The 13374-nt window shown below is 39.3% G+C and overlaps 1 protein-coding gene across 9 annotated transcripts in view; it reads right to left on the reverse strand.

Moving 5' to 3' along the window:
- Nucleotides 1–13374, reverse strand: part of CAMTA1 (calmodulin binding transcription activator 1) — an 877916-nt gene that overhangs the window by 566102 nt on the left and 298440 nt on the right. For all 9 annotated transcript variants that reach the window (XM_034753730.1, XM_034753728.1, XM_034753726.1 and 6 more), the window contains exon 3: nt 2273–2408. In XM_034753730.1, coding sequence (XP_034609621.1) covers nt 2273–2392 — 120 coding nt within the window. In that variant the 5' untranslated portion in view covers nt 2393–2408. The remainder of the gene's footprint in view (nt 1–2272; nt 2409–13374) is intronic.

The raw sequence follows: 13374 nt of genomic DNA on the forward strand, positions 1-13374 counted from the left end.
GAAATTTGGGGAAAAAAACTTTCCCCTGCTCTTCCATCCAAACTTATCAGCCTGCCAGACCCACAGCAGTGACCTCTGGTTCTGCCTTTATCCAAAGTGAGAGACAAAGAGCTCAATCTGTTTAGCTTATCAAGAAGAAGGTTGAGAGGTGACTTGATTACAATCTATAAGTACCTTCATGGATGGAAAATACTGGCTACTAAAGAGATTTTTAGTCTAGCAGAGAAAGGCAAAACAAGAACCAATGGTTGGAAGCCAAAGCAAGACAAATTCAAATTAAAAATAAGTTATACTTTTTAACAGTGAGGATCATTAACCATTAAAACAAAAGTAACAAGGGAATTGTTGATTCCCCAGCACTTGATCTTTTCAAGTTAAGACCGGATGCTTTTCTGGAGGCTTTTCTTTAGTCAAACAAATTATTGCACTCAAAACAGATTACCGGGGTGACATTTAATGGCCTATGATGTAAAGGAGGTCAGAGTACATGATCTAAGGGTCCCTTCTGATCTTAAACTCTATGACTATGCAATAGCTGAAGTAGACTCTTTTCACATAACGGGTTTATTTAAAAAAATGGCTGATGACAAATTGCTATCTATAGTCATGAGCGTCCTAATCAATGGTCACAGTTCTGTAGATGGGCTTCCTGGTGACTGTTTTTGGTAGTCTGCATTTTAATGTTCATTGCAATCAATTAAATCATGCTGTGAAAAACCTGAGCAAAGAGTTTACAGAATTTCTACTATAGTAACATTTCTTTGCTCATCGTACTAAAAAGTACTGGTATTAGACATTAAAATTATAGAGCAAAGTTGCATCTCTGGTGTAATATAACAAAACCCATTTATGCTATTTTAAACATAATAAACTCAATAATATGTATTGCAAAATGTAATAATGATAAAGTGCCTAGAAGAAACTTCAGTATGGTAGGATAATCCATTGAACTCAAGTGGTCTTGTAAATTCAGTAAACAGTAAATTCTGCAACACAATACCAGATGCAGAAAAAAATATCTGGGCTCACATTTTCCTTCAGCACATCATTCCTAAAATATGTCTCAAGGCTACAGTAAAACAGGAGAGGATAGTACACTAGGTTAGGCTGCTGTACCATCACTATGCTGATGATACGCAGCTGTATTTCTGTTTCATCAGACACAGATGGTGCAATTTTTTTTAAGCTTTCCCAAATTCTGGTCTAGATTTGGATTTGGATGGCAGCAAACTGTCTGGTGCTCAATCTGGATAAAAGAGAGGTGGTGCTAGTTAGGGTCCCGATTCAGCAAATTATAAGCATGTGCTTAACTTTACCCACATGAATACACCCAATGACATCAACAGAATTACTGACATACTTGATGTTAAGCAAATGTTTAAGTGTCTTGCTGAATTTGGGGCTCACTGGTATAACAATTAAAGGGAATGTTGCAGGTAATATACTGCCCATTTTGTTACTAAACTTTATCGCTTCTAGATGGCCAGACAGCTGTAGTGGTCAAAAGTTCTTTTAATCTGCACTTGGCAGAAAGATTGTGACCATTCCTTGCCACAGTACTCTAGACCTGTGTCACTTTTGGATGAAGTTATTGTAATGCACTTGATTTGGGCGTCAATATAGATTTACCATTGTTATATGTGCCTAGAGACACTGATTATACACCACCATCAAGTACAACAGGAGTTATAACCACGTAGCTGAGAGCAGCATTGCGTCTATTAGAACAGGCACATGGTATAAACTGAAAACAAACAATCCCATCAATAAAGGTTATTTAAATATATTAATGACACTCATGAGGCCTCCATCAGGAATGATCTGTCTAGAAAAGGGATGTACACGTATGCATGTGTGTGAAATTCTGAATGACAGTCACCAAGTAGTAAGTGCATATTAATCATATACACGTGAAGGCACTGATGCTTACCCATTTCTAAGAGAGATAAGACTTGCAAATGATTAGCAACCCATGCTTGAGATGTTTGCATGCCTTTGTAACTAACTGCTATAGAAAAGTGTGCACCTTGGAAAAAACATTTTCCAACACTTCAATATCTTCAACAACACTCTGACTCCTTAACTATAGAGTGGGCAATATTCTGATGAAGTGAAGCCACATTTAGATTTTACTAAAAACTATAATACTGATTTTAGGAGGAAAACAGGAATTCAGCAAATATACATATAGTATTTACAACTTTACGTTAACAAGAGCAATTAATGGAAGCACTGCTCCTTCCGCTGAAAGGCAAACCCTTTGTTCTCCTACCTCCACTCCCTGGACCTTCAGTTTCATGTGATCCTCTCTGGTGGTTTTCCCATCTTTCCTCTTTTTCCAGCAATATCCATCTTTCCTGTATTTCACCTTCTTCCTGTTGTACAGTATCATAGAACCATTCTGTGGTCTGAAAACAAGAAACAGATGAATTATGTAAAGAAACACACTAGAAAAATGTATGATGAAAGATATTTAGACCACAAAGTCTCTACAGAAAAGCAATATTCTACATTTGGCTTAACATAATTTTTCACCTTTGATTGCTGCTCACCAGATTAACTATGTTTTATGGTCTGCAAAAATTTACTTGGGATTTTGTACCTAATGAATTAAATGTGTCAATGATAGTTATAAAAAAATATTCTGTTAGTACTATCCACTGTCTGACCATGATATATTAGCCATAGGCTGAGCTATGCTCTAAAAATAGAAGAAAAAGAAGGTGAAAGAGAAAGGATGCTGGTTATTTTATGGTACACAGTCTCTCATTTAATTTTAAAGGAACTTCTACCACATCTTTTAATCCATCAATCAGGATTAGGAATAAGAAGGTTTAATAGCAGTTGAATGAATATGTTAGCAAAAAATAAATAGAAAAGGCATTCATTTATACCAGAATACATGGTATTCATTGCACGCACTTTAGATCAATGTTAAATCTAAAATAGCTCTTTCATTTTTGTTCATCATCTTAACTTCAAAGCTACCTGAACACATTTTCCACTTAGGAATCATCTATTGAAGTTTTGGGATATCAATAGGAAAGCATAACTATTTGTCCAATATACAGTCGTTAATATCTTTTTGGTACACTACAATATTTTGTTGAAATGTTTCATCACATGCTAAACTGATATAGCAGAAATGCCATTTTTCTGTAACATAAAAAGAAATCACTAAAAAGACACCATGCATCACATGCAGACATCAGTAATGTAGATGGTTGCAAAAATTTACAGTGGTACATTAGTCACAGTAATTTGGCTTTGGAACACCAAGAACAGAAAGAAATACAACAACATTAGCAGCAGCAGCAGCAATAAACAACTTTCATAGAAAAGCTTTCGCTGGCGACATTTGATAAAGTAAAACTCCTGAACTTGTATAAACAAAACAAATTAACATACAGAAACCTTTGAGGAAAAATCTACACAATATACTTCACACCAATTTCTACAGAATTCAATTTTAAAAAACATTTTTCTGTCTGGGCACCTGTATTTTCAGAAGGAGCAAAGAATTATTTGGAACTAACAAATGCTACTAAACATTTTCAGTGCCAGCAGAGAGTTTCAATACAGCTCCCAGCCAAGAAAGCTCTTTAAACAAGCCAAATTAAGTGGTCTGTTTTATACAATATTGGCTTGTGGTTTCAAAGCCACACCAGAGGTGAAAAAAGCAATACTTAGACCAGCTGGAAAAACATCTTCCCCCCCTACTTTTATGCTTCACACATAGCCGTTCCAACAAGATAAACAGAAGAGTATCATCTTATTCAGATTTTCACACTCCATTTTCTGTAAAAATACAGACTGCCACTATTTGAAAGTGGTTACATGTAACAATGTTTTATTACATAGGAATAATGCAGTAACAAAACAGTAACTGTTGTAAATGGGGTTAATAATAATTCACACCAACACTGGACTAAATACTCAATTAAGCTCAGGTCATCATTATACACCATATGCTATTGCCATGTTTCTTCTGAGCCTTGCCCCAGCTGAAATGATCTAGACTAAGCTAATATCCTTGTCTTTATTGTATGTCAAAACAAAGCGCATAAACAATGTGGAGAGACTGCGACAAAACAACATACCTGTTCTCTGCTTCTGCACTTGGTCCTCGCCTTCATGTACGTAAGTAAAGCGATGTTCATTCTGAAATATTACCTAATCTACCTTCCATCTCTTTCCCTAAATAATGCCCTGCAAGGTATACAGAATCATACCCACCATATGGAACACAATTAACATGGACAAGAAACTACTTCAAATCTCTTTCACCATGAAGATGAACCTACCATATCCAAGCAACCTGACTGAATTCTATTTATAAATATAGAGAAAAGACACTCTAGCAGCCAGTTTCCTGTCACTTTTAAGCCAAACAATAATATCCACCATATTGGCATTTCTTCTGTGATGCCTAAATACACCAACCAAATTCTATCACCACCTCGTTTGCAAAAAGGGAGTGGGGAACACGACTTTATGCCTTGTATTGGGCCAAGCTACTGTGAGCACCTGAATAAAACAAAGGATCATGTACAGCCTCCGTGCACAATTCTCCAAATGCAAAGTTGCTAGGAACTGAGGTGGCTGTTCCAGAGTCTGGGCTGTGAGTAATTAATACTATGCAAACCCATAGTTCTCTACCTGCTACTCAGACGGGCTGGAGCATCAAGATGAGCATCTCCAATTTCTCTGTATTTTTCCTTGTTTGCTTGGGCTTTTATTAACATTTTAACACACATCTTGATAGCACTTAAAGGCCTCATCCAGGTGGATGCCAAAACACAAGTTACAGTCCCAGCCCCAAAGAGCTTTTAGTCTGACTAGCACATGGTCATGAAATGTTTCCATAGCAACTCTGTTGCACACCTGCATTACTCTTTGTTAATATATATACTTGGATAGCACCCAGAGTCTACAATCAGCCCCAGTACAAACATACATGAAGTTTCTGTCGAAAAGAGTTCAAACCCTAAAAAAGCCAGTAACACAAAGAGCAGGGGGAGAGATGGTTATAGTTTCAGGAATACATGTGCAATTCTTAAGTGCCCACTATTCTCATCTGCCCCAAGACATCATTAATTAGCTGATTTTAAGCATCTCAGCAGAGATGGGTATAGAGGAGAGGTTTGAAGGAGAAGAGAGCAAGGAGACTTATGGATCAGTTCAGGGAGGATGTTCCATGCAGACAGGGCAGAATGGAAGGAGGCGCAGGGAGAGTGACACAATAAGTGACAAGAAGGGATAAGTAAAAAGAGGCAGATTTGTGAATGGCCCCGAAGGTGAAAACAAGAAACTCGAATGTGATGCAGTGAAACAGTTGGACCCAATGGAAGGGTTCAAAGAGGTGGTGATATGGTCAGAGCAGTGGAAAAGGAAGGCAATCCACAGAGCTGTTTCTTGTATGGACTGGAGAGTGGGAATAGGGAAGCCAGAGGAGGCAGTTTTAGTTATCAAGATCAGAGAGGGGGAAGGCTTGGATGAGAATTTTGGTGGTCTGGATAGGAAGAAAAGGGTGAACCTTAGACATTTGTATTGATTTTGTATTCTGTGTTTACAGTGCATGAATACACAATTTTACATTTAAAATATAACAAAATATTAATTGTATTCTTAACAAGAGATACCCGAGTGCTTTCCAAGGCCAATGAAACAGCAAAAGAAATATAAAAGAAAGGAGCCCAATGATTGCTTAGCCACTACTATAATACCACCAGCTGGCAGTTACATAGCCCTTTTCATCTGAGCATCTCCTAGCACTCTTCATATATGCCACAGGGCCATTTTCATACCCACAATATTTTTTCACCATCAGCTTTCTAGCAGAGAGTCTCAGGCATCTTGTAATAAGATCTCAATTGAGCAGAATAATGTCAAACGTCTTACGCTCCTTCCTGCTAATCTCACTGTGCAGCAGGATAACTGCTACCTCTTTCCACTCCTCAGCATCTGAGCCAGAGCTGGATGTCACAAGGAAGCTTTCACCCCGACTATCTCTCAGCTGAAGGGCTTTAAGAACATTTTGATATAATCCTATTATAATTAACTGGATTAAATCTGGCATCATTCTCAAGACCAAATCTACCACTTTTTGAGTGGACCAGAACTAAGGATTCTTAAAGTTGCTTCCATGCTGTATTGCTACACAACCTTCTGAAAAATTAACCTTTTCGCGTCAACGAAATTACAGTCTTGATTTGACAGAGCTGCAGATGGTGCTGGATTAATTCAGTAAAGATATTACATATGTTGTTAGTGTTTATTCTACAAAGTTCTAGTCATTTCACCTGTCAACTCAAACTCTCTTCAAAACCTCAAAGACTGGTGTTTGTCAGACCCGCTGAAGTATGCCTCGTGGCTCACAGATCACCACCTTTTTAGGGCAGGTGGCGAAGAAAGTGGTGATGGGGCAGCTCCAGTCACTTCTGGAGTCCATAAAACTCCTCAATCCTGATCAGTTTGGTTTCAGCACTTAGATACTACGGTGAAATAGGAAAACCTATGCAAGACAGATTTAGATTAGGATATTGCATGGAGACGGTATCAATATCTTTGACTGATGATTCACGTCTAGTGATAGATGTCAGAAGGGGTCTCAGTGGTTTCTGATACCTTTGACTGGAATGTTACGTTGGTGTGGATTGGGTGGCTCTGCAAGAGTTCTGCTCTTTCCTCCCTCAGATTTCACAGGGTGACATTGAGTAATTTCTCTTCTTCCCTGATAATGCTCTAATACGTGGCTGTCGGGGGTTCAGTCCCACCAGCCCTTCTGTTCACTGTGCATGCAAGTCTTTGGGTGAGAGTGAGGAATTATGATTAAGGATAAGATTCTGTCATGGTTCTTTTTAGTAAGAGTCACGGATACATCATAGGCAATAAACAAGAACTCACGGAAGCCATGACCAGTCTGTGACTTTTGCTGCTGTGGTTCCATGGTTTCCCCTGCCACCATGGTGGCTGGGAGCTGTGGGGTTCGGAGCTGCAGGGTGACCATATTTCCCAAAGAGAAAACAGGACACCCCCAGCTGTCGCTGGAACCTTTCAGGGGGCCCCCTGTCGCCTGCAGCTGCTGTCGCCAGAACCCTGCCAGGGCCCCCCGGCTGCCAGCTCCAGAATCCTGCAGCCCCAGAGGCTGAAACAGAGAATGTCATGGAGGTCTCTGGAAGTCATGGATTTTGTGACTTCCATGACCTCCGTGACATAAATGTAGCCTTACTTATGATCTGTAATGTGCATACAACAATTCCTTTTCATCAGCCCAAATGTTTCTGTTTACTTGCTTTCTCAGATTATCACTAGCACTATCAATATGGTCTTAGTTTCTTTATGGTATTGTTTGATGGGATATGCTGAACTGATGAAAGGTGAGACACTGAGTCATTTTGACTTTGATTTTGTTACAGCTACTTTTGTCACAAAGAACTACACAAAACACTAAATATAGAAATCAATCATGAAAAGTTCTACACACCCACTTCATTGGGCTGAGTAATTTTTTGATGGGTGATTAGAATACCATTCATTTTCTCATTAAAATCATCATTAAAGCATGAGTGGGTGACCAGATTGTGTACCTGGCCTAGTACAATTGCATGATGATTTTGCAAGGCTGAAATAAATAAAGCTCTTTAAAACACACACACACACACACACACACACCTTTCCTTCTATTACACAGCACGGAACAGAATAAGATGTCACTGGACAACACACAGCTAATATGGTTTGGTTAAAAATCTAATAAGTTACAACCTTCTGTTCCCGTTTTCTCTACTTAAAAAAATGCCTCTTACAAATCTTGGGAAAGTCTCTCACTTTGATAGCACTGTTTCAAGTTGGTTTAATGCTGATAGAAAACAGCTGTTTCTTGGGTATCTTCATAAAAATGAGGAACAATTTTAACCTGATATAAATTGTTCCTATATTTCTCTCTTGTTGTAAGAAAAAATAGAGAAGGTACGTCTCCTGTGCTTATCTCTGTCTCACACAAACAGAGCCAGGAGTAATAAATTGATGGTTACAGCAAGGCTGAAGAGATCAAGATCTGATACAAATCCTCACAATGCACAATTGGTATATTACAAAACCCGATCTCATCTAAAGGCTTTGCCTGTATACTTACATTCAAGAATACCACTCAAACTTTTACAGGATATTCAAGATTTTAGGAGGAAGAAAGTTGCATACCTGAACTCAGATTCTTCTGTGATCATAGTTTCTTACTGGACTATTCTAGTTTATGTTTATAGGAGGTTTGTAAGGGAAATAAATTAAACTTGTGCTGCATTTGGTCAGATATGAAAAGCAATTGCTTTTTTTTTTTATTCTTCACCTGGAACCATAGCAATAATAAGTAGTACTAGAATGGAAACACCAATTTACTTTATTTGATTAGCTCCTAGTTTGCAGCTCCAGAGCCATCTTCATTTCATTAAAATAAGTCTATATTGGAAATAATAAAATAGTATTTTAATATTATTGCATAATGGAAAGAATATGAACCAAAATAATCTACACATACTGTAAGCTCTAGCTCCTCTTGCAGTTTTACTGCTGCTATAGGGTAAAGCGAATTAAAAGAATACTGGGAACATATTTGTCATGTTTCACATACAAGTGATTTTCAGTATGTTAAAAGAATACCTGGTTCTGATAAGAATTACTCAATTATATTTACAGAAAACCAGTAATTCAAAAATTACTTTTTGCTTTTAACTACACATGTATACTATATTTGTGCCAGCTTTCCATCAATAGAAAGCATCACAGTTATTAAAACTAGGTAATACTTCTTTGTTTGTGCAAGTTAATATCTAGAAATGAAATATATTCACTAAATGTCTGATAAATCAAAAATCTCCTTGTTATCACCTTGATCATTCTGACCCATAGACCAGCCCAGAGCTGAGCATGTCATTAGCTGACTATATAAGCAGCTGTGACATAAGGTCTGTCAAATTTTGAAATCTTGGAGTCTAATTATTTTTTTAAGTGGAAATTTGATTCTCATGTTCTAGTTACATCAGATGGGTCTTAAAGGGATATATTTATATATACATACACATCTGAGAATGTTTAAGCAAATATTGGCATGCCTTATACCTGAGCTTCCTCTACATAAGGAGATCTGATGGGTTCTGAGAGCTTGGGGAGGGGAAGTCAGGGGAGCCCATGGCTGGTGGAGTCTCAGACCCTAAAGGGGGAAAGTGGAGGCAGGTGGGCAGGCAGTAGGAGCCCTAGGCCTGTGGGGGGCTCTGGGATCCTGAGGTGGGGAGAGGCAGTGGGGGCCCTGGGAGACTGGAACAGCCCTCCTCCCTCCCAGGGCCGGCTCCAGCCACCAGCTTAGCAAGCAGGTGCTTGGGGTGGCCACTCTGGAGAGGGGCGGCAGGTCCAGCTAGGCCATGGCAATTCGGCAGAGGCGGGTCCCTCACTCCCGCTCGGCGCAAAGGACCTCCCGCCGAATTGCTGCCGCAGATCGCGATCACATCTTTTTTTTGCCTGCTTGGGGCGGCAAAAACCCTGGAGCCGGCCCTGCTTCCTCCCCATCATTTCCTTACTAGCCACAGTCCCCTTCCCTCCTGAGCGCTCCAAAGTGCCTAGGTGCCATGAAGAGAGCCGAGATGGAGGAGGCAGACCAGCACTCCCCAGAGGCCAGCAGCAGGAATTGCACCAGCTGCTCTGAGCCCAGCTAATGTGAGGGCAGGGGAGATGGGACAGAGCAGACGGGGTTTGTGCAGCCTGTGAGATGCAGGCCCCCAGGCTGCTCTGGTGATGCTGAGCTGAGGCCTAGCGTGCTGCGTGGGGCCTGGTTGATACTGTTCAGAGGGCCTGCTGCCAAGTGAGGATAATGGAAAAGCGGTTTCTGTTTCCACATGTATTTATCCTTTAAGGTCCCTTACTCCTCTGCAGGGTTGACCTGGAATACTGCACTGGCAGCCAAGCAAACCTTCCCCACACTCTCGCTACAGCGCTCGCCATTTTTCCCACTAGAAAATGGACTGCAGGCTGAAATTTGAAATACAAAGCAGAGCCTCCTAGGTTTGAGGATCTGTTGGGGACAGGAAGGTTGGTATATTTTCAGAGTGGGAAACAGGGAGTGTGGAAAAAGGAAAATATTTTAAAGCAAATATCTGCAATTCTGTTGTGTAAATATAGAATGTAAGTTTATTTCCAAGTACCTACCATCATGTACAATCTTGAATTTTCATGAACATGTCTGTCTAGAGCAGTGGTTTTCAACCTTTTTCATTTGCAGACTCCCAAAAAATGTCAACTGGAGGTGCGGACCCCTCTGGAAATCTTAGATGTAGTCTGCAGATCCACAGGCATCCATGGACCACAGGTTGAAAACCACTGTTCTATGGTAATGACAACCTTTTGTGGACCCCTTAGACATATTCGTAAACCACTGGTCAAGAGGGCAGAAAATAGGGAGACAGGAATTATTGTAACTACATAAAATACAGGAGTCTGGACATATTTTTATAACATATTTAAAGAAATAGGTTGCCTACATTTATTGGGAATTAATTATGCATTATTGTTTATTGCGATTGAATACTGAGTTATTAATTGTATATTATTTAATATCAGATGTCATTCTCCCTAATGTACACTTAATAAAAAGAAAAGATGGGACTATCCCCTCTGGATCGGGTCATTAATCAAATCGCAGGCCAGCAGAAAGCCCTGTTTTCTTTTTTTCCATACTACTGTCATGCACACTGAATACATTTATCAACCAGAGATACAAAAGGACAGCGGTGAATAAAGTAATTTAATTGTATCCCTTCAAGTGGAGAGGCACTGGAAACTGACCCTGACGATATGCAAATACTGAAAGCATGTGTTAAGTGAAACAAAAATTATCTATAATTACTACAGCTGTGCTGCCCAGAGCAATGCCAATAATACAGGGCTGTTAATTTTTCATCTGAATAAAATGTTTTTCAGGCATTCACAATGTGGTAGCTTTCCCTTGTATTGGGCTTAAATCTAGCACACAGGTGTTCTCAGCCCACAAAGTCAGTCTTTTTATAAATAATTATAATCTCTGGATGGACCATGCTAGCAGTGTGTGTCTGTAACACCACATCCTCTTAGCAGGTTACTAGGAAAAATGTAAGTGTAAGTGGGTTCTGCTGGCTCACACAGACTGTTTACTCATTACTTGAGCTGACTGAAAAATCGGAACTTTTTTACCCAGAAAATTTCAAACGAAACAAAACAAAACAAAAAAATCTTCATTTCCTATGACATTTTTCGAAAGCGTTCAAAACTTTTGTCAACACAATTTGTAATTAAAAGGTTCATTTAAAATATTTTGTTTCAAAATGATTAATTTTTATTTAAATCAAATGGAACAAATTCAAACACACATTTTTCTTCCTTTCTATACCTTTTTCTCCCTCCCAAATGAAAAATGGGAGAGAAGGGAGAAAACTAGATATTTTTCATTTAATTTAATACAATTCAAATTGAAACTTTTTTTTTAATTGATTAGATTGAAACTTTTAATTTGGAACTGTTTTGTCAAAAACTGGAAAATGGCAATTGATACCATTTTGGGGTGAAAATATTCAAATCCTTTGAAGCTTTGTTTTGTTTGGCCAGAAAGCCTTTTGACCAGCCCTCCTCATTGCCCGCCGCCCCCCACTCCCCCAGATTTGATGCATATGGCTTTCCACACACAAGATCTACAGAGTGGCTCAACAGTCCAGGTGGAGGATGCCTGAAAGAGCCACATCTGGTGAGAAGGTTTCAGCTAAACTTTACATGATCTTATTGTTAATTTCTATGTTAATAAAAACAAATCCTGGGAAGGAATGAAATTGTGACACAGCACAATGTGTAGACTGATAGCAGGTTGGGACAGGCATCATAATGCTTATTTTTCTCATTTCAAGCTTCCTTTATGCTCTGGATACAAAGTTTCACAGTGCCCACTCTGAGGCAGAGAACTTACCCCGAAGACAGACCCTCCAGGACTGAGAAATCTTCACACACTTTTCTAAATCTCTGGCTGCTGACATCACTGCCTTCTATCAGGTGTGCCCAGATTACAGTATCAATACCTATCTTATTGCCTGTTACCGAAGTGCTGTAATAGACATGTGATATAACAATAAGGGATGAAATCCTGGCTCCACTGACATTAATGGGAGCTTTCCCATTGAGTTGAATGGAGCACGGATTTTTACCCTGGTAGGAAGGAAAGATGAATATATAAGAAAAGGAAGGAATCCAAGATGGCTGCAATGTACTGTCTAATGAAGCTGACATTAACAGCACAGTTAGAAAGCAAACAGATTGCTAAATTTTTCTTGGACATTTTATACCTAGGCACAATGGACTAAAAGGCAGGAGTAGTCATAGTTCTGAGTCATTAATGTGCTTCAGTCAGACCTTTCCCCTTATCTTAAATGAATGAGAAAATGAACCAGAGATAGTTTCTGAAGGAAACCACTGCTGAGTAACACAAGTTTCACATATATTCTGAAAAAACCTTGTGTCCATGAAATGACAATTCATCCTTACAACAGCTCCTGACTTGTCATATTCTAATAATTTCTTAATAATCTAATACAAACAAAAATGTATCTGTCATCTCTTAGCAAAGAGGCTTAACCATATCAAATGGTGTTTGTTCTGCAGGTGAGAAATGCAGTGATAAGCTAAAAACTGGTGAAGGGAACAATCCCACATGTTCTGATGGAGATTTTCACACTCAGCAAAAATCTTTTAGAAGATTTTGTTTGGTTTATGATAGATAAATGGTATTAGAAAGGACTGGTGCAGGAACAATAACAATGCTGAAACTTCATAAATGGCATTTCTATTTATTATTACTCAATAACACCACAGATGTGCACAATACTTTACATAAACAAACATTGGAGTCCCTAGATTCAAAAACATCCCACCCCTGCAATCAGATCTACTACTATGGACCCTTGCCCAAGAGCAGAGCCCCACTCGACGGCCGTGCCATCAAGTCCCACTCAAAGGGGATGCTGTAGTTATCAGAGCCTAGGGTGAGCATTTTGTGAGCCACGGTATGCGATGGTCTCAGCAGAAGGCCTTAGATTCTGGAACTCCTTAATGCAAGAGATCAGGATGAGCCCTGTTCCCATCAGGAAAGAGCCACCCTTTCACACAGCAATCCATCAGTACCAAGGACAGAAGAACAGCCCACAATATTTTTTTCATAAACTATAAAAAGAAAAAGGGAAAAAGCCCTGAATAGAGGAGAGTGGTGTTCTTCATGAACAAAGAGCGTGTGATCATTAATTCCGATCCCACTTGCAGGGGCTTGGCTATCAGCTCTGTATGACACTATTTGCTTAACACTGAAATAGA

Source organism: Trachemys scripta, chromosome 19, assembly GCF_013100865.1.
Source record: "Trachemys scripta elegans isolate TJP31775 chromosome 19, CAS_Tse_1.0, whole genome shotgun sequence".
Classification (NCBI taxonomy): domain Eukaryota; kingdom Metazoa; phylum Chordata; order Testudines; family Emydidae; genus Trachemys; species Trachemys scripta.